This window comes from Tachysurus fulvidraco, chromosome 2 (assembly GCF_022655615.1).
Source record: "Tachysurus fulvidraco isolate hzauxx_2018 chromosome 2, HZAU_PFXX_2.0, whole genome shotgun sequence".
NCBI lineage: Eukaryota > Metazoa > Chordata > Actinopteri > Siluriformes > Bagridae > Tachysurus > Tachysurus fulvidraco.
In genome coordinates, this window is record NC_062519.1 from 36,020,043 (window position 1) to 36,045,477 (window position 25,435).

General features: G+C 38.4%; 3 protein-coding genes across 4 annotated transcripts; 1 reads left to right on the top strand and 2 right to left on the bottom strand.

Annotated features, from left to right (window-relative positions):
• Window positions 1-1,368: 1,368 nt before the first annotated feature.
• tbce (tubulin folding cofactor E) lies at window positions 1,369-8,568 on the bottom strand. Its single transcript, XM_027162732.2, has 17 exons — window positions 8,441-8,568; window positions 7,858-7,992; window positions 7,484-7,568; window positions 6,689-6,865; window positions 6,469-6,554; window positions 6,215-6,314; window positions 5,644-5,746; window positions 5,169-5,245; window positions 4,966-5,058; window positions 4,799-4,863; window positions 4,138-4,202; window positions 3,894-4,046; window positions 3,463-3,616; window positions 3,254-3,322; window positions 3,109-3,168; window positions 2,932-3,023; window positions 1,369-2,203 (listed from the first exon to the last, which is right to left on the bottom strand). Exons 2-17 carry the CDS (start codon window positions 7,982-7,984, stop codon window positions 2,108-2,110), a joined length of 1,602 nt encoding a protein of 533 aa, XP_027018533.1. The 5' UTR covers window positions 7,985-7,992; window positions 8,441-8,568; the 3' UTR covers window positions 1,369-2,107.
• A 55-nt stretch (window positions 8,569-8,623) lies between these two features.
• rbm34 (RNA binding motif protein 34) lies at window positions 8,624-17,183 on the top strand. 2 transcript variants are annotated; one of them, XM_047808365.1, is made up of 11 exons: window positions 8,624-8,740; window positions 10,247-10,403; window positions 13,009-13,124; window positions 13,207-13,420; window positions 13,554-13,613; window positions 13,695-13,738; window positions 13,828-13,911; window positions 15,214-15,277; window positions 15,377-15,419; window positions 15,961-16,079; window positions 16,249-17,183. In XM_047808365.1, the coding sequence occupies exons 1-11, from the start codon at window positions 8,736-8,738 to the stop codon at window positions 16,630-16,632; spliced, it is 1,290 nt and encodes a 429-aa protein (XP_047664321.1). In that variant the 5' UTR covers window positions 8,624-8,735; the 3' UTR covers window positions 16,633-17,183. The 2 variants fall into 2 exon arrangements, with proteins under 2 accessions (XP_047664321.1, XP_027018546.1); XM_027162745.2 differs by having other exon boundaries at window positions 8,732-8,992.
• A 651-nt stretch (window positions 17,184-17,834) lies between these two features.
• Window positions 17,835-22,804, bottom strand: tomm20b (translocase of outer mitochondrial membrane 20b). The gene is made up of 5 exons (XM_027162754.2): window positions 22,563-22,804; window positions 20,128-20,174; window positions 19,936-20,017; window positions 19,039-19,181; window positions 17,835-18,179 (listed from the first exon to the last, which is right to left on the bottom strand). The coding sequence occupies exons 1-5, from the start codon at window positions 22,684-22,686 to the stop codon at window positions 18,135-18,137; spliced, it is 441 nt and encodes a 146-aa protein (XP_027018555.1). The 5' UTR covers window positions 22,687-22,804; the 3' UTR covers window positions 17,835-18,134.
• Window positions 22,805-25,435: the final 2,631 nt, after the last annotated feature.

Below are 25,435 nucleotides of genomic sequence, written 5' to 3' on the forward strand. Positions count from 1 at the left end.
TCTTGATCGCGTGTTTTTAATGGACTGTGCCAGTGACTGTGATGACACCGTGTGTAATATCATGAGAACCATGTGGAACAGGAGGAAGGAGTGTGTTTGAAGACCGGCAGCTGCAGGAGCATGAACAGTGTGCTTTCTATCCTTGATTTACGTGTACTGTAGATGTGTTGAAAAGCACTGTGTATAGCACAGCTGCTTTGATTCTACTCCTTATCCATCCAAGAACTATAACTCAGGCCCAGGCCATATGTTCCTGCTCAGCCTGCCACATATGAATGTACACTACAACCCACGGGAATTAACTTCCTCTTCAGAAGAATGCATCCTGGCTTACACACACACAGTAAAATGGAAGACTAGCAAGAACACAGCGAATCTTCTGTAAGACAACATGTTTAGTACTCATTTTTAAGTTGTTTTAAAGATTTTAGAATGGTGTATTTATATTCAATGATTCTCTAGTGATAAGTGTTGTTCAGTAAAATGGATACAGGATTTCAGTGATAAAAACAAAGACATCAGTATGATGTTTAAAATCAGATCTGAGATGCTTAAAGCAGATTATTTAAAAGATTTTATAGAACCAAATCCATGCGCACCACAAATGGTTGCAAGAAAAATACACAATGCTATGAAGAAGCTAGGTTTAAATTCATGCAGTCTATAATTAGTACTAGTTGCACCAGATGATTGCACAGCATCTAAGAGATGTATTCATTTAGTTGTTTCTACATTATTCTTATTATTGCAATCATTGAACAGCTGGTAAACGTAATCGTAAAATAGACCTCATGCTATTACTAGAATGAATTTCCTGCTTACATAACTGCACTTTTTGACCATATAGTGCATAGTTATACAAGGGAAACCATTTATAATCACACTTTCCAGTATCACCCAGATGATGATGGGTCTCCTGGAGGATTTGACTGCATGAGGTCTCAGGGTGTTTTTCTTTCCCACCCTTGCTCATTAGGGAACAAAATATAACATCTTGAACTGATTCATTTCTGTTTAGCTGCTTTGTGACCATGTCTATTGTAAAACGTGCTACAGACAAAACGCTGAATTGAGTCATTGAAGGAAACGTGATATTATGCATTATTCACACCTAATTGTTTAGCTGTTGAACATGCTATGACCAGCATTATTGGATTTGTGCCACCTTTTAATCAGGATAATGTCATTCACATAATGCTTACAAGTAGCTAATGACTTAACATCACATTAAAATGTTTGCTAATGCTAAACTTTCTTATTCACTAATACATTTACTAGTCTTTAGTGCCATCTAGTGTTGAGATCTGGCAACTGAGTGCAGAATACAATTACTGTATGTCCTCGAACAGCCTTGTTTCAAATTCAAGACAAGGTTGATAATCTTTTATTCCTCCATTAGTTTTGCCACTCAACAACAAGAGTACGATTAATAGAAGTGTAATATCAGGTAAAACTGTTAGAAGTACTGCAATAGTTATAGCGAATGAGTGGACAGTAATCTGTAGGGAACGTTCATATGAAAAGTGTGAAATTTAAGAACAAGGTCAGCAAGAAGTGAATGGAAAAGAGGAAAGAAGAAAGCAGAGCAGCAGGAAACCAACAATGAAAATAAAAACTAGAGGAAGAAGCTGACGGACCTCAATTCATTTTGGGTCGGTATCTAGTTAATGACTAAGCTCGTCTGTTCAACAACTTACCACATCTCAGAACTAAAGCATTTTAAACAAACACACCTCATCTTTCTGCTTCACATGGAACACTGCAGTTTGATATGAAATGATAGCAAACCTCAGCATGTTTCCTCAGAACATGTTTTCCAGGAAAACACATATTCCTCTCTACAACATCTTTACAGGACCTAAAATCGAGGCATAATATTTTTCAAGGCATAACCTTATTTTATAACTTTACTGAGTCTGTCTCTTGGCACACAATCTCTGACCATCATTCGCTCTGCAGACCATCGGCGTGAGTCCAGACTTTGAGAAAAGAAGAGTGGAGAGATGAATGGTAGAAGTCTACATCTGATATTGTGCAGTGTTCTGTGTTAGCGTGTTACGGCAGGTGACAAACATCACCCAGAGTCTACTGGGCTTTAACTGTATCCTCAGGACCAGCGCACCAGGATTCTGTCCCCATCTTCTATAGAGTAGAACTGCAGTGGCTTCAGGTCATTGTCGATCTCGATCTCTTTATCTGCCATCTACATAATAAGAGAAAGAGATGGAGAACAAACTCAAATACTGCTCTCTGATGAGCTCCCAGCAATTGTATTTATTCTTTACAAGCAAAGTCTAATTACAATAACAAAAAAATAGCATTTTTGTCTAAATAACAGAAATTTTTCAATAATGTTTTGCCCGGTAGTCTTATCTTTTCTGGACTTTTCTGTATATCTTGTTTTATATTGTTTTTGCATTTTATTTTTTATTTTAAATATAAATATACATACTCATTTAATATAAATACATTTTTCTAAATATTCAATGTAAATAAAAAAAAATCCAGATTTATTATCAGATGTTTGGTAATGACATTTATTTTATATATAATTAAAATATTGCTGTATATTTTATGAATATTACATTATTGAAATTAATTAATTTATTATTTATGCATTTATTATCTGTTTAATAATTAAAAAAAAACAAATAGAAACATATCACTTAATTTAAGTAACAAACAAAAACAACACACACACACACACAAAAAAAAAAAACAACTACACAGAGCGAGAGCACAAAAGCTTGCAGTATATTTCTACATAATTAACAAAAGGTTCCAGTTCTTCTGGAAGACAGAGAATGTTAAAGCTCATTTACACAATCGCTATTTAGTAAATCATCCATACACACTTGCTTTTTGAACACACAAACTCGAGCAGGTTATTTTTGCTCTGAATTCTAGGCTTGTGTGAATGCAGACTGTTACCTTTGAGCTTGTGTAGCTGAGGTGTAGCTCAGCACCTGGTAGTTTTAATAATCTATGCAGCAGTCCCTTCACCTTCTGAACGATCATAGAGCCTGAAAAAGGTGACAGGAGCCACAGTTTTTAACTAATCAGTGCATTCAATTTGTTTAGAAACATCAGGCTTCTTCACCTTCTTACCGGGAAGCTTCTTCTGTATGGATTTCCTGCCTGTGTCCACAGGACACTCAAATGTAATTGCTGATAAGAGACAAGAAACAAAAACGATGAGATGGGATAAAGAGAGTTTTTTTTAGATATGACTATGAATGAAGTAGTAACTCACTCAACAGCTGGTCTTTTAGAGCAAAAGGTTTCTGCTCCTTTAGCTCATCTTCCATAGGTGCACCGTATTCTGAGGAACGTGTAACAGTATTATGTCGCGATTAATCACAACTACACCTCACACATTAGTTAAGAGAAGTGTGGCAGTTACAACCCAGTGAAGGTTGTGTAAAAGAGGTTTATTTTGAGTTAGCAGGACTGCTGACTCACTCTGGATAAGCGTCAGGTAGCGAGGGTGCTGTGCTATGAATTCTGCACTGGGATGGTTCAGTTGCGGATCAATGTGGCCTCCAGCCTGCAGCCAAGCACGACCATACTTCTTACAGTAATCCAGCTCAGCACCTCTTCTCTCCTTCTGCAGCACCTGAGGCACAAAATACTAGATATTTATTACACTACTGGGTTCTAAATCATTCTCTTTGATGACCCATACCATGTCCCGATGAATGAGCTGTTACTATAGAAACCAAAACAAATTATAACGAGTGCATTCAACAGTCATGTGACTTACAGGCAGTACGTCTGTCAGAAGGCATGCTTTTAAAGGAAACTAATTCACAACCACATACACATCCATGACCTATCTGTGTTCATGTACTACTGATTCTTTCTTTTTATTAAAAACTCTATGAAACACACACCTGAATCTTGTTGAGTATCTCCAGCTGACCGATGCGTGCGATGAGGAGCTGCCGAGTCGTCTCACAATTATTCTCCAGATCCATCAGGGGGTTATGTTTACAGGTCAACTGCACCAAAGCGCTCAGCTTCTCCAGTTCATTAATGACAGCCCACTGAGAGGCAATGACAGAAAGAAGTCATTTAGGTTTCAACATAAGGCTTATACTGGTTTAGGATTTGTGTTCTTTTACTAAAGAGTCCTACCTCAGAGATTTTATTGTTGTCAAGAAAAAGAACCTTAAGTGCAGGGAACGCTGAAGTCTTGGTGCCTAAAACACATATTTAATTATTTATTATCTAAGATTCATTTGCACTGAAGAAACATGTTATACACAGTAAGCATTACTGATCAAAAAAAAAAAATTTTTTTTTAATACAGAGCCCTCTACTGTTTGCAAACGGAATTACAATTTCAATGAGGTTTGTGTTTTTTATTTGAAACAAAGACCAAACAATTTGAAAACAATGAATTTCTAAGCAAGGTTTAAACAGTTATGATTATATATATATATATAAAACAAACTGCACAATTTAAGAGATACATTCCAAAAAAATGTAATTGCTATATAATTCTTTACCTCATGGCAACATTAAGCTGAATTTCACTGAGGCAACTGATCAGAACTTTTAGACATGAAATAAATACAATTATTAGGTTTATGTATCTACCTAAATTTCCTCTGGGAAATTTATTTATCTACAGTTAGCTATTATGTACTGCTGATGTGAACATTTCTATTACAGCTGATAGACTTGTAAACAATTTGCCAGGATGATACTATGAACATCTGTATGGCAAATCCGCCAGAATGATCTCATCAGACCTTTATTGTTACCCTCCATTTCAATTGAGCATAGAAGATACCTATTAACGTGTCACTGAACTGAATGACAGAGAGTCCTGTGCTGCAGAGGTTCAGCTTCTCCAACCTGAAGAACATCCATAACAAAAAACAAATCTTATCAATGTGCTGTATTACATTATGTTAAAAAGTATTGTATATTTTTATGTTAGTTAAATATATACATTACCTGGATAGCTGTGATAATTGTAGTAGACTTTCCTGCACTAAACTGTTTTTGGACAAATCAAGAACCTTCAAACCTTGCAGCACATCTACAGGTCTAAAAAAACACCTTATTAATGTTTCTGAATATAGTACAGCAAATATACCATCAAATAATTGATGGAAAGGTTCCATAATAATTACTATATTATGCAAAAGGTGCCTGACCTTTTTAGTTCAGTTATATTATTATCGTTGAGAAACAGCTCTTCTAGTTGTGGCCACATGGGGGCGCACGAGAGCACCTGCCAAGAACACGAGAGGAGCAATGGATTAAAAAACTTCCCCTAAGAGTAAATATGTGTTGTGCATTTAGCGAAAGATGACACAGTGACAACAATTGCTTGTATGTGTGTGTGTGTGTGTGTGTGTGTGTGTGTGTGTGTGTGTGTGTGTGTGTGTGTGTGTGTGTCCTACCTGAGACCAGGTAATAGCACAGCTGTTAAGCAGGTGCATGTGTGTGTGTGTGTGTGTGTGTGTGTGTGTGTGTGTGTGTGTGTGTCCTACCTGAGACCAGGTAATAGCACAGCTGTTAAGCAGGTGCATGTGTGTGTGTGTGTGTGTGTCCTACCTGAGACCAGGTAATAGCACAGCTGTTAAGCAGGTGCATGTGTGTGTGTGTGTGTGTGTGTGTGTGTCCTACCTGAGACCAGGTAATAGCACAGCTGTTGAGAATCAGGACTCTTAGGTGGGAGAAGGCGTGGCTCATGTTAGATGGGTTTGAGGAAATCCTTAGTCTGTTATGACTATAAAATATGAAAAAGAATGTTTGCAGCAGTGTTATAAACCTGTAATGAAGATGGAGCTACTGAGAACAAGCACTGATTGATACATGCACACGTGGATGAATTGATGAATGGGTGGGTGGATGGATTGAAATAACTGGGATAGATAGATGGATATAAATGGTCATTAAAAGATGAATGAAAATAATTTGGATAGATGGATATAACTGATACAAGTAAAAGATAGATGGATTAATATAATTCAGATAGATGAAAGTGAAGAACTAATGGGTGGACTACATGTGAGTAATAGTTTCTATGACTGTAATGGTAGATATAAGTATGTAATAAATGGATGAATGAACTGATGGAGGTATTTAATGGATGCAGGGAATGTAATGGATAGTTTTGGATGGATAGAAGAATCAATGTAATGAATGAATGGATGAATGTATGAAAGGAATAAAAGATGGATGGCTAGATGCCTACCTGAGGAAAAGTACCTGCAGTTTCTCTAGCTGCTCTGTAATTGCTACCACAACCTCCCATGAGCTCAGAAGATTTCCAGACATATCCAAAGAAATTACATCTGAGAGGATGAGGTTAAAGAAACATGCCTCACAGCGCACACAAGACTCGCACACGACACGCGCACACGACACGCGCACACGACACGCGCACAGCACACATTTACTATTTACCATTTACCATTATAACTTATTTACTGATCCTCAAAAGGATACTTGGTGTGTTTATCCTGACTTCATTTTCAGGCCCTGGACCTGATACTTCACAATTTCTGAGAGCAATTTCTGTTAGATTCTCCATCCTGTAATAAAAAAAACCCAAAACAAAACAAAACACTGTTAAAAATAACCTCAGAATTTTGATCAATCTAAATGAACTACAGAGCGTGTCACCTTTCATACATCACTATACTTCCACAAGTATCATATTACTCACCGCTGTTTTTCTAGAATGGACTCAAAGCCGACCATCTTCACAGACTTGGTGGATATTACCACCTGCTCTCCAATGGCCTCCTCCAGTTCCAGCTCATAGCGCTGCTTTACTGCAGACAGGTAGTCCATGCCAAAGCTGACTTTTTTAGCTCGCACAAATGAGCCACCTGTTGGATGACTTGTAAGACAGAGAACACCACAAACCGAGTGTCAGCACTTCCATCAGCTAGTATCCGTATCATTCTACCTTATTCTTAGCTAATCTAACTTCACAAGGGACAACTTACAAGAACGCAATGCCACATAATACAAGAGTTCAAGATACAAGAATACAAGAGTTTACATACTGTATAATATATATTATAATTCTTTCAGTTGCAATTCGGTTTAATTTAGTGTTGAAGTTGCATTTGTGAACCAGATTTCAGAATTCTCAGTATTCACCGATTTATTTGTAACAATTTGATGATTTGAATGCCGTACACTGTTCTCATAGCTACTGATCCACAAAGGAACATGAATGTCTGTTTTCTGTAAGTCTCTAAAGCTATTGCTTGTTGAAAGTGTTGCTGGTGACTTTGCCAGCTCTTGATAATTTTAGCTTGTTAAAACAGACATAATAACAAGCTACATAGATTTGAATCATGCTACAAGTGCAGACTGAGGGAGACTTAAAAAATCAGAACCCTTTTTGTCAAGACTGGTGATCGGTACTGATAATACATACATTTGTGAAGAGTTATAAAACTGATGAGGGGAAAAGATCTTGCTTGAACATGTTCATTATGATCATTACCTGCATGTAAAATAGCGAAATCCTTCACAGCTTCCGTCATGTTTGCCTCTTTGTGGATTGTCCCACTCCACACCAAGCCACAGTCCTTCAGTTACAAAAAAAATAAACAAATAAGTGGTTAAAAAAGTGTTATTAATAATAACAACCTGAGTCTAACTGGAAATTCAATACAACTAAAAATAACCACAGACAAATAATGCTGCTGGTGATGTTATGCACATTTCTATAACACAGTTTACATAATAATAGCTCAAAGTGAATTTTGTCATAAGACCTATGACTGTAAAGGAGTTAGAGATATATTCTAGAAAATATAAATAATAATGGGAAATAATAATCAGCTCTTGAGACAGTGTACAAAGCTGAACACTCACCTTTGGTAGGTGGAACAGCCCCGACGTATCGCACCGTGGCCCGTTCTCCATCACACAACACCCGCCTTCCTACAACATCCTCAGGCAGCTGCTCCATCATGCGATGATCCAGCTCTTGAATCCTCATTACACACACTGCACAGCACAAAAATATAGGTCAATATATGTGACATTTGTTAAATACAAGTTTAGTGGATAAGTGGATAAGGTGTTGGACTAATGATTAGAAGGTCATGGGTTCGAATCCCAGGTCTCCCAAGCTGCCACTGCTGGGGCCCCTGAGCAATGCCCTTAACACTCAGTTTTATAAACTGAAATAAAACTGTAGGTCTGTCTGCTAAATGTGGTTATGTAGTTTTAACAAGTTTGTGTGTAAACAAATCTTAAGTGATGCATAATTGTATGATTTATCTAGAAAACCCAAAAGCCCGAGGATTCCAATAGGGAAGCTAACATGCTAAAGACTCCTTTAGCATCAGGTTTGTTTAAGTTATTAAGCTGACCGAACGTCCATCGAACCAAAGCCGAAAGAGTAGATTTATATATGTTTATAGAACAATGGAGAAAGCAGATGAGGTCCTACCTTGAATCGGTTTCTTTCCGTTTTAATCCAATCTGCTTTGACGTTTCTCTTCCATCATCTGCATGGTGCACACAAAATAACCGTCCGTCAAAACACACCCACATCGGAACTATTATATTCTGCAATGATTTCATTATTTATGCTCAATCGTAACAACTAAACAACAATGTGTGTTTTTAATCTTTATGTTCGTAATTTGTGTTTTTTTTTAAATATATCGAATCTAAGTACTTAATCAGTATTTAATCAACAGAGCCTCGGAACGCAAAGTTTGGACCAATGTTTTACGAGGGAAATGAGGTGCGCACATGGAAACGTGTTTTGGTGGAGTTTAGCACAAAAAAAAAGCTGTCTGGTTTGATCATTTTTGTTGGTGTAACTTGTAAAAGTAAATATTATTTTTTACTTAAGTTTAACCGGTTACGTGTTTATAAATCATTTCCACCCAACGTTAATGTGAATTGAATAAGTAGCTCTATAATCCAAATTGAATAAGTAGCTCTCAAGCAACTCGGGTGGAAAAAGCATGAAGAAGAAGCAGGCTGCAAAAAGGTCAGACTCTGATACACTGATCTACTGATCTACTGATCTACTGATCTACTGATCTACTGATCTACTGATCTACTGATCTACTGATCTACTGATCTACTGATCTACTGATCTACTGATCTGTACTCATTTACATCCAGATTCAAGATAATTCTTGTGTTTTTTATGGTTGTACAGTTGTGCTCTTTGTATCAGATCTTAAATTGGGCATTATGGTTTACTTGTATGCAGAAATACTGAATCATTATTTTCTTTTCTTTTTTGTGTGTTATTATACAATGTCGTGTGTAGTAATCCTTCTATTTACATTTTTTATAATGTGTAAAATCTAAATCTAGTTATCACACAATTGCTTCTTTGGTTGATTAGTGCACTGTTTAGGGCACATGTTCCCAAGAATAGTGTTAAAAACCCATGCTCAGTATACGAGTACATGTCCTGAACATTATAGTGTTTAACAAACCTGATTGATCAGAAAATGAACAGCTTTTACTAGGAGGAAGTTGGTGTGTTAAAGTCGGGAAAACACTAAAATGTTCAGGAAAAGAGGTGGAAACCTGTAGGATTTGGTTATTAAACAGACCGATTCATAATTTTTGCTTTATATTGTATACTTGCGTAGCAGGGGGACATGTGGGATTCGGCCCAGTTGTCTGCTGTGTCTAAATTCCAGCTGATTACTTGTAGTGCATCAGATGCTTTACATAGGATCCTGATTGACACCTGTATATCAGAATCAGAATGAGCTTTATTGCCAGGCATGTTTTCACATGCAAGGAATTTGTTTTAGTGATAGAAGCTCCACAGTGTAACAGAATGACATATACTATGTAGACAAAATTGTGTGTACACATTTACAGATGTGAAATGTGCAGTTGAAATATACATATACAAATATAGGCAATTTGTATGTACAAATATAACTGTAATGGTAATTTTAGATATTATATGAAGGCTAAACTCTTATGCCAATAGCTTGACAACAAAACTGTTTGGGTTGAGCAATGCATCATAACACAAATTCTCAATTGTGTAAAAATGTAAAGGGGGAAAAAAAAATCATTTTGTGTAATATGATGCTAATTGGGAAATGTGTGCTTAGTCTAAAAGTTTTAGTTTCTCATCCAAAGGTAGTCTGAGGAGAAAAAGCACGATTGAGTAAATATTTCGTTACCTAATTTAAGCCCATTTAAACCAGCTGCCTATGGCATCTGAGTGTATGTGTGGATTTTCTATTGATTATTTTCCCTCTCTCAGTGAGGCGGTGGTTGCTGATGCTACTGAGCAGAAGGATTATGTTGTTGGCCTGGTATCAGACAGCCTGACTGCAGAGAAGATCACACCGGGGACTCTGTCCTCGCTATTTTCAGTTGCAGCCACAAAGAATACACTGGTCTTCAGTCCAGCACCTAAAGTAAGTAGCCATGCATGACATCCATTAGTGCACTACTACACTACTTTTAGTATAAATCTAAATAAAAACAGAGCAGGGACATTCGCTGTTAAACTTCATATCAACACCGAGGTCTTTGTCTAACAAATGACAAGTTTATAGCAAACCTGTGTGCTTAATTTGCTTAAGTGTCTGTCTAGCTACACATGCTGACAGTTCGTAGTGGACTGTACTGCACCTAACTAACAGGTCACGAGGCATCAGTTCAATTTGTAACCAATCCCTATAGGATTTGGCAATGGTTTTGCAGAAATTAATGCAAAATCAAGGAAACTGTGCAATATTTGGAGGACTGTGTGGTTTTTCGAAAGTAAGGCAAATTTTTTGCAGAGAAGGCGGATTTCAAGCAGTAAGGCAGATTTTCTACAGCCAAGGCCCGACTTGTGACATCATCACAATGCACATTAGAAATGTAGAGAGTAATTATGTAGGTGTCTTCAATGGTAGGAGTTTAAAAAAATCCCATGCTTGCAGTCTCTTCAGTTCAAGTAGGTTCAGCAAAAAAGTGCAAGAAACTCTGACAGTTGCATCGCAAATTGTAGAAACAGCAAAATCAAGCAATTTAGGTGGCAACAATAAGAAAAAACTGGAATGACTAAATAACAGATACCTACACGCACCCATTAGGTTTGTGGGCAATAGAGAATGTACTTTAAGTAAAATATAATTACAAAATTACTTCCTAAATCATACTGTTGTCTCAGGGTGGGATTTGTACTAAAAAAAAGTCTCCTAGAATACATTTTTATTAATTACAGTTCCTACACTTATCTTAATTTCTGTTTAAAAACTATATTAATGATCATAAGATGCGAATACAAAGCAATGCTTTACACCAGCTGTAGCTGTCATTATAATGCCCGGTTAAATCAGCCTGAGGAATTCGTGAGATGTTCGTATACACACACACGTGAAATAGTCCCTCGGAAACGCATTCATTATTCAGTCAGTGATTAATTCAGTGCCTTCTGTGCAGTTTGCTTAAGTTCCTTATTTGTATACTGGGTAAAGAAACCCTTTAAAACTTCTGTACAGATGTTTGCTGTCATGTGTACAGTGTGTAAGTGCTCTTCTCTGTTTGGATGATGTGGTGGTGCAGGAGCAGCACAGATCGTTTAACAGCTGGTGTCTGATTACACACTGAACTGATTAGATTGAAGGCATGAAGTTCTCAAAAAACTTCATCAAATCTGAGAAAACATGCTGAACTACCAAGGTTGTGGAACTCTTTAAGCAATGTTTGTTTTCTCTTTAACATGATCTTTCCAGAATAGTAGGACAGTTAATGTTAGAAAGGAAATAATAATTAAAAAAAACTTCAACATGAAATGCGTGCATTTTCCTAGTCACATGTTGATCCCCCTCCAAAAGTATCATTTAATCTCATCTTTTCAGCTCAAACCCAAACAGGGGTTTAGATAACGTGCGTATTTAGTCAAAACACGCAGCATAAAACCGTATGCAGAACGGAAAATACAAAGTGGTTTCTACTATAGAAAGAGTAACATAAGTTTCTATATTTTTCATTTCCTGCCTGCCAAACACTGCAACATTTGTAGAGAACGCTTCTGAAACCGATGTATGCACATGTATGTCTGCATACAGCTTTCCCTCTTTGGCATGCCCAGTGCATACTTTATTCGTAAAACTTTGCCACAATTCGGGACTTTGAGGATTTCTGAAGATGAAAATCTCACCTGGCAGTTACGGCTATGCTAACTGTCTCCCGTTCGAGACAGAACCACTCAGATGGCCGCCTGTAAGTGAACGATCGCAGGCACTTGTTCATGACACTACTAACTACACTATCGTCACGGTGAGACCGTTGGCTCTCTGCAATGCTATTGCGGCTTTAACTTTGCGATTTCGTGATTCACCACCGAAAATATGAAGTAAATACTAAACAATAAGACAAAATAGTACAATAACAAAAAGAGTACTGTACCCACCTCCAAGCAAGGACAAGGGTATTGTACTCATGGCTTGAAGAAAATGATCTAAACCCCTGCTAGATATTTTCATGAAAAGGCTTGGCCTTGCTGTTCCAAAACTTTGGATGGGGGCTGTATTTACATTAATGTAGCATAAATATCACATAATCCTAATCTTTGTGATCTGCATAGCCATGTGTACAGGTGGGTAAAATATCGCATTACTATACATGAGGACATCGTTACAACACACAATATACACCGTGATGTAGAATTCAGCTGACGAAACTTCAGCAAGAGTTGTGCTGCATTAACAGTGTAAAAAATGAAGCACGAGTTTCATCATAGTTTTATTTAATGGCTGTGGAAAATGAAAATCTAACACACACGAGGTAAATAAAAAGAAATGGAAAATTATTTTTTTGATTAAATTAAAATATACCAATTCAGCCACTTTCAGTCATTATTTAAAACAGACAAACAAAAAGCTTTCACAGTACCAACTGTGTCTGAGAAAAGTGTATCTGACATAATTTATCACAATAATTATATTGTCATATAATCCAGCCCTAGTAGCTTTCTTCTTCTTTTATTAATAATAATAATAATGTCTTTATACATCTGTATCTCTGCAGCCAAAGACAAAGAGCAGCCCTGTTAATCTGGAAGCAGCTCGAGTGCCAGACAGTGAAGCAGCGAAACAGAAGAAGACGAAACAAAAATCAGCAGCTGAGAAGAAGCTGGAGGACAGGTTCATAACGTCACTGTCGTTGCTCTCGGTTTGGGAATATAGTTTAAATGTCTGTAAATGAATCATTTGTGTCAATTTCCAGGGAAGAAGCATTAAAAAATGCAGACGATGCTGAAGAGGAAAAACGTCCAAAGAAAGCAAAGCGCAAATCCCCAGCAGCAAACGACGATGGAGAAACGGCAGAAGAGGTGCTAGCAGCAAAACGGCGTAAAGTTGCCTGGAACAAAGCTGAAGAGAGAATTAAACTGAAAAGAACCGTGTTTGTCGGCAACCTGCCTGTTAACTGCTCAAAGAAGGTGACTGAATTTTTGTTCCTGAACATTTTACAAATCAAACATCTCAAATCAATGTGTGTAACGGTAGCCTCTGTTTTTTTTTTTTGTTTTGTTTGTGTGCTTTTTTTTTTTTCTTCTCGTTTCCCCCCCCCAGGATTTAAAAAAGATCTTCAAGGATGTGGGAGCCATCGAGTCAGTGCGATTTCGCTCAGTCGTAAGTTTCCTGATCACTTCCTATTAAAGGACAGATGACCTTTTTGTCATGTAGTATAATTCTGATTGTGGTTCCTTTCAGCTTCGGGAAGATCCTACAATGTCCCGCAGACTCGCTGCCATCCGGTATGTGTTATGATGCACACACGCACACACAACAGGATTGGTTTTGTTTACACTTTCAGTCTCATGACCTTCATGTGCTTGTTTTTTAGACGCCAAGTGGACCCTAAAAAAGCAAGCATAAATGCCTACGTGGTGTTCAAGGAAGACGGCGGGGCAGCAAACGCCCTACAAAGGTCACATAGTCTTTAATCAATAAGCAGATATGAAATATTGAAATATTATACTGTAGCCCTGCTGAATTCTCAATTCTGATTGGTCAGAAGATATTGATTAATTCTGTAACTAGCAGTTCTGACAATAGCATCACATATAACACAAAGCAGGAGTTTATATCAACACACTTATTCTATTACATTAACCGCTAACAATAACATTAACAGCAGATGATTCAGGGGGACACGGTGGCTTAGTGGTTAGCACGTTCGCCTCACACCACCAGGGTCGGGGTTCAATTCCCGCCTTGTGTGTGTGGAGTTTGCATGTTCTCCGGTTTCCTCCGGGTACTCCGGTTTCCTCCCCCGGTCCAAAGACATGCATGGTAGGTTGATTGACATCTCTGGAAAATTGTCCCTAGTGTGTGATTGCGTGAGTGAATGAGAGAGTGTGTGTGCCCTGCGATGGGTTGGCACTCCATCCAGGGTGTATCCTGCCTCGATGCCCAATGATGCCCTGAGGCACAGTCTCCCCGTGACCCGAGGTAGTTCGGATAAAGTGAGTGAGTGAGTGAGAGAGCAGATGATTCACATAATCTAATGCTGCGTTCTCATATACAGCGACTCCAGAGAGCATTCATTTTCAGTGAGCTGGTGACTTTCACTGACACAAGCGACAGCAACTGTTAGAGACTAGACAACTGTTAGAGACTAGATCTGGACGTATCTGGCAACGAGTTGAGAAAAGTTTAACTTGATGCAAATTTGGAGCAAATTGATGCACCGACAAGCAATGAGAGTGAAGACAGAGCGCACATGATCATCTTCTATATGATATGATGCATATAAACCAGAATGTTTCATTTTAGCTGAAAGAAAAGTGATTTTTTTTAGCAGGTGGAATGCAAGTTGTTGCATTCACACATGCTAATAAACATTATTACTATGACAGTAGAAGGAACACCTAATGTCAACTTCTTAATACGGTGACTGCAGATTGCAGCAAAAACATCACTGTGTAAACATAGCATAAGACTAATAATCAGAATAAAATGTGGAATTTAACAGAGCCGTTGCTATGACCATGTTTTCTATAAGAAGATTATTTAATATTGTGTAAAATATCCAGATTGTGAAATGCAATGTGAATAGACATGGAAGGTGGCTGTGGTATAAGAGGAATATGTCCTTACTTACATCTTTGCAGATATACACTGTGTGTGTGTGTGTGTGTGTGTGTGTGTGTGTGTGTGTGTGTGTGTGTGTGTGTGTGTGTGTGTAATATCTGCTGTAAACATGTGACTCACAGCAGATGTGTTGTAGGAATGGAACAGAGATCCAGAAAGATGTTTACATCAGAGTCGATCGGGTTTCCCAGCACGGCTCAGTAAGTATCACAGAAAACTTGCTGTCGGTTAACGTCACTTTGAATGAACTCTCACTAATGCTCTTTTTTTTTTTCTTTTTAAAATCTCTTGTACTTTAGCATGACCACAAGAGGTCTGTCTTTGTGGGTAACCTCCCATATGGTTAGTATCTTCTTCCAAACACACACACGTGTCATTTTTGTACATTTCTGTCCATGTATGATCTCTAGCTGGGTGATAGGAAAAATAGATAAATGTTTGTGTAATATGTCCATGATGATTGATTGAGAATAATAAGTGAATTGTTACAAATTTAGGTTTTATGAGGAATAACATAAATAAATTTCCACTAATACATTCATTCAGTGTATTCATTCAGTGAGACCACGCCCCCTTTTAGTGGGGGTTGACAGGCACAGAGGCTACGCCTCTCCCTCCAGCAGAGACACAGAAAAGCATTGCGAGAGAGAGCAACAACAAAAAAAACAACATACAAATTAGATTCGTCTGTGTTCTTTTTTTCCATCTTAAAACTGGCAGCCTGTTTTGATATCAGACATTTGATTAATTTAGAGATGGCTGTTTTAGAAGCTCCCAAATTTTACTCAGTATACATAAGTGTAGTTGACTCAGAATCATTGCCTCAACTATTCAAACATTTCTTTACACCTCTGTTTAACACTTTCCTCATTGGTCCCCACAGATATAATGGAACTGTCTTTGCGCCAGCACTTTGAGGAGTGTGGTAAAGTAGAGGCTGTGCGATTAGTGAGGGACCGAAACACTGGAGTGGGAAAAGGCTTCGGTTATATTCTCTTCGAGGTGAGTTCATCATGTTAAAAGATTTAATCCCCTACATGTGTTTTAAATGTATATTTGTAAGGTGACTTTGAGAGTCTGAAAGGTGCCCTCAAATAAAATGTATAATTATTATTATTATTAATAACAAAGGCTACACACAGTGAACGTGCTGCGCTTCCTCTCCTTTCAGAGCACAGACGCTGTCATGTTAGCACTGAAGCTGAACGGCTCCCAGCTGCTCGACCGGAAGATCAGGGTGAAGCGCTCGGTGAAGAAGGAGAAGGTGAAAAAGGAGAACGAGAAGAGAGGAAGAGGACCAGCAGGAAAAGGACAGAAAGGGCAACAGGGACAAAATGCAGCAAGGAAGAGAGGACCACAGCCAGCAAACTTTAAAGGACCTAACTATGCTGAAAGCAGCAAACCCACAGGAAAGTCCTTTAAGAAACATCCTGGGATGGGCAACCAAACTCCAAGCTCCTTCAGAGGAAATATGGCAGATCCTGCTTCTAAAAAGGGCAAAGGACTGCGAAAGAAATTCAGTGTAAAGAAAAAGTCTAAAGCTGTTCATATTTAGTTCTTTTCTTAAACCTTGTTTTATTGCCATGAAAGTTAGACTGAAAGGTAACTGCAAAGATTCCAATTCATCCATTAGTTTATTGGTTTAAAAAAAAAAAAGAGACTCCATTATATTAATATTAATGACCTCGATAAGAGAAGACACAAACTAAAAAAACACCTTCAAATGTACTGCAGTGTCAGAATTATACAGAAAGCCTAGAGTGCAGAAATAAACATGAATAATGAATAAAAATCCTGCGCTTTAGACACGAGTCTGTACAACAAAGCTCAGTCAATTAGCTGTAGATCTCTAGAGATTCACTACAAATAGTTAAATAGTGTTGAGTTCAGCATTAGGGTCCTGGCAAATCAATTGAGCTTTGTAGTTCAGTCTAGAGGTGTGTGTGTGTGGATTGGTTTTGTTTTTGTTAAATCACCACTCGAATGACCTTACGATGTATTAACTTTCTCCAAGCAGTGAACTGTATGATAGTGTTACAGATTTAACCACCATGTGTGTATGCTTATTGATCTAAAGTAAATACTATGGTTAACTCCTGTAACATAGCCAAGTGATGGTGTTTTTTTTTTTAAATCGATCAATGCCAGTGTGAGCAGCAGCCATGATGACATGACATGAGGGTTGAGGAGACATTTCCAAGTGAAGGAGGCATTTTGTCCGAGTCAAAGCTCAGAGACTTTGATTCAGGGGTTGAGTTGAACGTGGCATATGATCAATGCTTCCCACCTCTGCAGAAAGTTAGCTGGGTAAATTTCCCTGAAATATAATGAAATAAACTACAAGGATAAAGAATCTATTGAAGATGATGGTAAATGTGTAATATGAGCATCACACCACGGCCTGTCTAGGGGAGGACGAGGTCTTGGCCCACTCCCATGAGTGTTAAAAACCTCCCCAACACACTAAACTAACCAAGTTAACACTTACGGCCCCTGCTTTTCCCCCTCCCTTACACAATTCTTGATGAAGACAAAATAAGACCAGAGGTCAGTTTTGCTAACTCTTCTTACTGGATGTTTGAGATTTATCCTACACATACTTCATCAGTTAATGAAGTCTTCAGGAGAAGAGTCAGTGTGTTCGTATAAATGGGATTACTGGGTCGTGTAAACATAGACCATGACACAGTAACTTGAATGTGCATTGCATATTTGCTGTCTTTTGTCTGTCTTTCTTTAAAAGAAATCAAATCATGCTTCGTTCTTATCAGTTTATACAACATTCAAAAACAAAACAACAGGCAGCGTGCAGACAGCACAAACTTCAAATTTGTTGGATCTGATAAAATACAGATAAATGTTACCAAAACACTAAGACATTAACATCTGACAGTAGAATTTGCAGGCTTTTCAGATTTTTCTTATGAGTGGAAGTTTGGTGGCTATTTTGCACAATGGATAGAAAGAAACAGGTATTTAAACATGGAGGAATGAAACTGCTGAGAGAAGGCTGCACACTGAGGAAGGGTCACGGAGGGCTTTAAAAAGGGCCTCGTCTTATTCGATGTCGTCGTCGCTCAAGCTCTGTGCACTGACGATGCGCTGCGAAGACAGAAAAGCAACTTTTATTGTGTTCAATTTACTGTAAAGCTTACTTTTAGATGTTGATGGTAAAAACCAAAAGATTGCAAGATCAAATTTCAGAAACCCTGAACAGCTCTAAGCAGACTGCACTAGGTACTGCTTCAGGTGAATACAAACGGCAGGCGAATGATTTTCAAGTAAAAACTCTATGTTTAATAGAACCTCGGCTGAAGATCAGTACAAACAGAACAGGGCCTTGTTTAAAAATCTTTCAACACAAGTATCAAATCTACTAAAATGGCTAAAACAGCCTGATTTATGAAAAGTATGTTATTCAAATTTTAATGACGCCCCAAGGTGTCTCTTACTGTTGCTTATAGAACTGTTTTAGAACAGGAACATCACACTCGTGCAGTTATACTGAATATCAGTACAGCTGTGATTACCCAAGATTCTCACCTGCACACTGCGATCTCCTGCCTCGTAACTGAAATCTTGCTCATGAGATGTTTAACAGCAACAACATCTGGAGCGTTTTATCAATCTTGTACTTCAAACAATTTCCCATAGCAATTTTCTCATTTATTAAAAGACGACTTACTTCCCGTTGCCGCTTACGTTACGGAAGTTATAAACAGTTATTTCCTTAATCCGTACATGTTAGTTGTTGCTATAGATACGACAGCATTAAACGAGCACAATGATTAATAAGTAATAAATGAAAAAACCAGGAACATTTTTTGTGAAGTCTTTATGGTTATTTCTAAAAAGCACCTAGACATGTGTCGACATTTAAGAGTCTTCTACGATTCCTGGCAAATGAAGCCTGGGACCAGAGACAGAATGTGTCACAGGAAGAGAGGAGCAGGTGTCTCACCTGGCTGATGGTGGGCAGTTTGGTGAGCAGCATCTGGAAGACGGGTGGAGGCAGAGTCTGCTGCAACACCTGGAGCAGCTGCTGAGGCTGACCACACACTGCTATGGCATTGGTCAGGTGGTCCACTCCTTTCTCATAGTCTCCTAGAAAACACCAGGAATACAGAACGAGAGGGATTTCCATTTGGCTGGCAGATGTACAGATCTCTTTAGATCAGGACGCATCGAATGTACATCCAATCAAAAATGTAACCATGACGACGTGCGTGCGTTCATGCTTCGGTCTGGCCTTGACTGACTGATGCGGCACAGGATGTCCTTCCAATAGACAATTGAATGACATCGGTTTTAATTTAACAGAGGAGCAGAAAACTAGGAGTGAAGACCTTCGTGCTTAACATTCTGTTACAAAAGTAATTGTGTCTGCTTAGCCTTGTGCTCCACACAAGTATCATTATTAATGGATCCATCCATTTTCATTCTTGTTCATACTATTTAGAGATGTTAATCAGCCTACGTACGAAACATCTCTGGAACAAAGGGAGTAAAATGAGTAAGGCATGACAGATACAACAGTAAAGATAAACCAGCCTTTTTAAAAAAAAGTGACTGGACAATTTTAATAAACACAAAAATCAGACAATATTGTACTCCAGCTGGCATCGTTTTTTGGACGTTTTGGGCATCAGCATAGTCTTAAATTCTAATTCTTCTAACATAGAAACAGTTTAATACAATACGCTGCATTGTGTGAAACTGCTTTCAACAAAACCAACCACATTATTGTTTCTGAAGTGCCTCAGACATCTGACATCTCAGTATTAGAAAATAAACAGCTCAGTTTTGTGCTGCGGTGGTCATTGCTCTGTTCTGAGACAAATCCATGCCTGAAACTTACCCTGCGCCAGCAGCTCTTCTCCCAGCTGGATCTCTTCTAGGAAGAACTTCTGAACAGCTTCAGCGTCCTTCAAATCAGGCAGCTGCAGGCAAGCACACCAACTTTAGGGCACTTACTATTTATTATACTGTCTTTAAAAGAACATGTCTTGAACAGAATTGAGTTTTAAGAGCTTTGGATATTAGTCCTTACTCGTGACATTCCTGCTTTCTCCTGTGCGACTTTCTGCTTCCTCCTTCCTGTAAGTGACAAGTTCTGTTAGCTCTCGTTCAACTGGAGACTTCTATACAATTGACTTAGATTTCAAATAGAGCCATTCTGAAGCATAGTCTAGTATATTGAAAAGATATTGTTATCATCTTGAAATAGCACAGTACACCATACAAGTAACAGTAGCAGTTTGGACTATTACACTATTATATACATAAACAGTTTCTAGAGAGAAATGGCGATGGTGCCGCATATGGCTGCCACGGTGCTTCTCTCTCTCCATTTGTCTTAGTGTTTTTGTTAGTTTTTCCTGTTTTGTGATTATCAAACTATCAGTTTTACCAGGGATGAACTCCTGAATATTCGGCAGAACACACCACAAAATGTCCTACCGATTTTCGCTTATTCAGACGTATTGCTAAACATTGAATTTGGCAGAGTTGCAATGCCGATCAAATGCACAGACGTTTCTGATTGGAGTGATTTTGAAGCTGCTGCCAATGATCTGAATGAGCTCATTTAGACCATGTATCAGTTTCGGTGAGGATGCATCCCTATCAGAAGTCATCTAACATTCAACAACGATAAGCCGTGATTTACAGAAAAACTGAGACATCTTGGTCAGGCCTAAGAGGATGCCCACAGAAATGGAGATAGGATCTTTTACAATCAGGCCAGGAACACACTGGATAGGTGTGTTAGAGCAGCTAAAAAAGCTACGCTAAAAGGTTGGCGGTTTAGTTCACCTCTACCGACTCCGCTTCTGTCTGGAATAAGACACCATCTCCACACTGCAAGAATCAACAACTTGCTGAAGATCTGAATGAGTTTTATTGTAGATACAAAACCTCCCACACTCATTCTGATCATCTCTTAACACAACTTGCAACACCTCCAGTAACCCCTCTCTCCCAAAGCGTGTCCCCATCTTCACTGGACCCTTATTGGACCCCCTGCACTTTGCTTATGCTTGGGACATCCAACACCTGGATAAATCAGGGACATATGCAAGAATCCTGTTTGTAGATTTCAGTTCAGCCTTTAACACCATCATTCCAACACTCCTCCAGACCAAACTAACTCAGCTATCTGTTCCTAACTCTATGAGTCAGTGGATCGCCAGCCTAGGCAGCAGCTAGTGAGACTGGGGAAACAGCCACACCACCAACACTGGCACCCCAAGGATGTGTTCTCTCCCTACAGGCAATCTCTCTCATAAACATGTTCATCATTATGCAATAATGTGCATTCACCTTACACTTAATTACCATCTCATTCTATTCCATTATACAATCTATAGCACAACTGTACATACAGTTTATTTATTTTTCACACATGTGCATGTTTTTGTTAATCTCATCTTGTTGTCTCTGTGCACTAGAAGCATGACACTAAAACAAATACCTTGTATGCACAAGCATACTTGACAAAGCCCTGATTCTGAAATGTACCACAGAATGTCTAACACAATCAAAAAGGGAAACAAACCTTAAACTTGGCTTTGATTATTTTGTAATATCTCATCATACACATATACACCATGGTGTCACTTGTTATAAGGAAGGAACATGTGAAACCATCCACACTAAAATGTTTGAGTTAAATAAAATGACTTTTTTTTTTGCATTTTTATTGTTCTCTTAAATTCCAATTTAATCTGAATTAAACACAATTTATATATATATTTTACACACACACACAAACACTATAATATATAAATCACACACATTATATATCACACTAACACTATATAATATATTTACATTAACAGTATTTAGCAGACACCCTTATCTGCCAAATGCTGTAAATATAATTATACATTATATATAATATATAAACACACACAAACTACTCTCTCACACACACAAACTACTCTCACACACACAAACACTATATAATATAATCACACACACTAACATATACATACACATATATACATATATATATTATACACACACACACACACACACACACACACACACACACATACATATATACATATCTCACACACACACACACACACACACACACATATATATATACATATATCACACACAGACACACACTACCACTATATTATATATAAATCTCACACACACACACACACACACACACACACACACACACACACACACACACACACACACACAGAGAGAGAGAGAGAGACAGAGAGCTCATAACAGAATGCAGTTGGCGGTGACACACAGCCCATTTACAGTGTTTGTCTGCACGTGTCATTACCACCATTAACACGACCCGTTCATTGTGAATCACAAGGCCACACGTGAGACCGCTCACGTTAAAAACACACAATAACACACACTGCTACATCGCCACAGTAAACAGGGGGTAAAAGCCCAGGTGTGTGGTGCCTGTGGCCCGTAAACACAGGTGTATTTGTGTGTCACTACACTCACGGTCTCTCAGCTTGCTCCTGAAGTTCGGGTCGCTTCTTCGTTTTCGGTCGAAATAAATACAGTAACCGACGAAAAGCGCCGCACCGACTCCAGCCGCTATCGCACTCGTCTTACCGCCCATCATCTCTTCAACCGAGATACTAAAGAAATCCGTCTAATTAAAACACGGCGTACTTTTAGGGCAGAAGGTTGCTATGCGATTTTGTACATGACCCCCGAATGGACGAGAAGAAGAAGGACCCCGTGCAGCAGGCGCGCCATATGACGTCAGAGCCGAGGGGTCTGAAATTATGCCTGTTCATAAACAAACATTAGGCTACAACATAGATATATACACTAGATGTCGCCTTGTATATGGCAGTACATTGGAACGAATGCGTCAACTGAGCTGCCATCTTGGTACGGGGGCCCCTTCCTCTTAATGCATTAGTGTCAATGTAAAGAAATAAAATCACCATAAATCGTAAAGGTTTTGATATTAAGATAATCTACTTTTCCACAATATAATGCACAGTGCTAGTAGGTGTAAGTTTATTAGTTACATTCTTTTATATTTATCCCACTTATGTACACAAATAGTCACGTGTCCGCAAAGTCTCGAACCCTGTTCACACCTGACATTATCATGTGCCCTGAGTGAACAAATCACAAGTGGTCAGTGCAAAGTACACATGTGATAGGGCTCAAACTTGTGTTGCAGATGTATATATATTTATATATTATAGTGTTAGTGTGATATATATCTAGTGCCTCTCCTTCAGACAAGAGTATTTCAGGGATAACGATGAAATAGTGCAACACGTCGTCATGTAGTTCAGATTGTGCACAGGGACGTTGTCATGCTGGAACAGCGTTGGATCTTTCAATTTCAATAAACTGACATTGCAATTCTAGAGCTTTCTAAGACCTCCTGTCCAGAGATTGTCTTATACGAATCGTTTTTTATGGCTGTAATTATCAGATGACTTTCGAGACTTTGCGGACACATGACTATGTATGTACATAAGTGGGAATGGGTATAAGTTAAAAAAAATTATTCAATTTAATTTTCTACCCACTTAGCTTTTATAGACTTAATCTATTGCACAATTAAGTAAACACTCAATGGCAGAATATCAGCATTAGCTGAACCACAAATAAATGCATATATGGTACTGTCTTACTATTCCCAGTTATAATGCTATGAATACTTTCCCTCAGTTGAGACTCCCAGGAGCCCCGATTTTGTGGTATCTCCGTCTGAACACACTTCAGCTGAACAGCCTCAAAGAAACTCACACAACCTAAAGAGCCGTGTGCAAACTCTGGCACTTAAAAGGAAGAGGACCCGTGATGGAGATGAGACTCTTATCCTCATCACTGAAGAAAGCAATGCCACAGACCTTGAGGAGGACCAGTGTGTTGAACACAGTTATATGGCTAATGTGCATTCTATCCAAACAATCCTACTTTTTTACCAACAGCTCCTGTTAAGCTACAGTGAGAACGTTATCTGATGAATGTGCATCACTCAAAGCAGAGATCACTCAGCTCAAAGAGAAAGTCGACAATTTCTCCTTCAGACAAGAGTCTTTCAGGTATAACGATGAAATGGTGCAAGAACTCACTGGTCGGGCATCTTACAAAATTCGTGATCGTCTTCTCTTTAGTCTCAGGGTTTCTAAAAGCCGGTGCAGGTTTGACAAATTTCCAGTGTTTTTTTAATAACTTTAATGAGGATGAGTTATTTTTTCTACAAGGGTTCCGGGTGTCACAGTCAACGGCCAATGCAGTGTTTAATGCCACTTTGGATGTAATGCATCAAAGACTTTCCAATTAGTCTGCCGAAGTGTTTTAGAGCTACGTTTAACAATTGCTCCTCCATTATTAGTTGTTTGGAAATGTGTATAGAGAAACCAAAAAACATGAGAGCCATCTCTCAGTCGTTCTCTCAGTACAGGAATCATGACACGGTTAAATATTTAATATCCATGACACCACAGGGGGTCGTATCATTCGTATCAAAGGGCTTTGGAAGTCTGACAAGTGACAAGTGCTTAACTGAAAGATGTGGCTATCTGGACATGCTGTCACCTGTTGATGTAATACTATCTGAAACAGGTTTTAAAATTAAAGACACTGTGGGTTTGTACTCTTCCGGTTTAAAGATTCAATCATTCACCAAAGTTAAACAGCAACTACATCCACTTGAGCTGGATGAAACAAAGGGACTTGCCGCTGTCCAGATCCATGTGGAGAAAGTAATTAGCCTGGTCAGGAACAAATAGAGTTTTGCAAAGCACCATTCCACTTTCTTTGTGCAAGACAACAGAGGATAGACAGACCAGCACTCTTGATAAAATGGTCACAGTTTGTTGTGCTTTGTGCAATATTTCTCCTTCTTTATTTTCTTGTATTTTTAAAGAGCCTGGTCTTGGCTTGTGTATAGTTTTACATATGACATAACACTAATGAAATTCTGTATCTATTCAAGTCTGTATATAAAAATGTGTTTGTGTTTCTAATACAGAAAATATTACAACATGCTTTGAGGCTGTTTTGTGGAAACTGAATGCTGCTCCAGGATATTCCTCAGATGATGAGCAAAGCAAATGTTTAAGTTAGTACTTAACTTACAGTGATTAAAGATATAAGAAACCTCTGGATTTAAATGCTGATGGAAAGATGTGGTGTGAACTGAAGTGCATATGCATGTTCCTAAGAGTTTAAATGACATAAAAGGTTCTACACGGAGGAACGGTCTGAGATTCCCCTAGATGTGTCTCTGACCTGGTTAGACATTACAGTAAGATCAGCAGCAGGACCAAAACAGTTCTTTACAAGACTCAAGAAAGTCATAGCGTTCGATTTCAAATCAATTTACTGGTCTTAAC

Coding starts and splice junctions, on each gene's coding strand:
- rbm34 (XM_027162745.2), top strand. CDS start 8,967: ATGAAGAAGAAGCAGGCTGCAAAAAG. Junction 13,125..13,206: donor GAGAAGAAGCTGGAGGACAG/GTTCATAACGTC, acceptor GTCAATTTCCAG/GGAAGAAGCATTAAAAAATG. Junction 16,080..16,248: donor TCGGTTATATTCTCTTCGAG/GTGAGTTCATCA, acceptor CTCTCCTTTCAG/AGCACAGACGCTGTCATGTT.
- tbce (XM_027162732.2), bottom strand. CDS start 7,984: ATGAGGATTCAAGAGCTGGATCATCGCATGATGGAGCAGCTGCCTGAG. Junction 5,059..5,168: donor AATATAACTGAACTAAAAAG/GTCAGGCACCTT, acceptor GTGTTTTTTTAG/ACCTGTAGATGTGCTGCAAG. Junction 4,047..4,137: donor ACAACAATAAAATCTCTGAG/GTAGGACTCTTT, acceptor ATTGCCTCTCAG/TGGGCTGTCATTAATGAACT.
- tomm20b (XM_027162754.2), bottom strand. CDS start 22,686: ATGATGGGCGGTAAGACGAGTGCGATAGCGGCTGGAGTCGGTGCGGCG. Junction 20,175..22,562: donor CAGGAGCAAGCTGAGAGACC/GTGAGTGTAGTG, acceptor TGTCACTTACAG/GAAGGAGGAAGCAGAAAGTC. Junction 18,180..19,038: donor AACTGCCCACCATCAGCCAG/GTGAGACACCTG, acceptor CTGTCTTCGCAG/CGCATCGTCAGTGCACAGAG.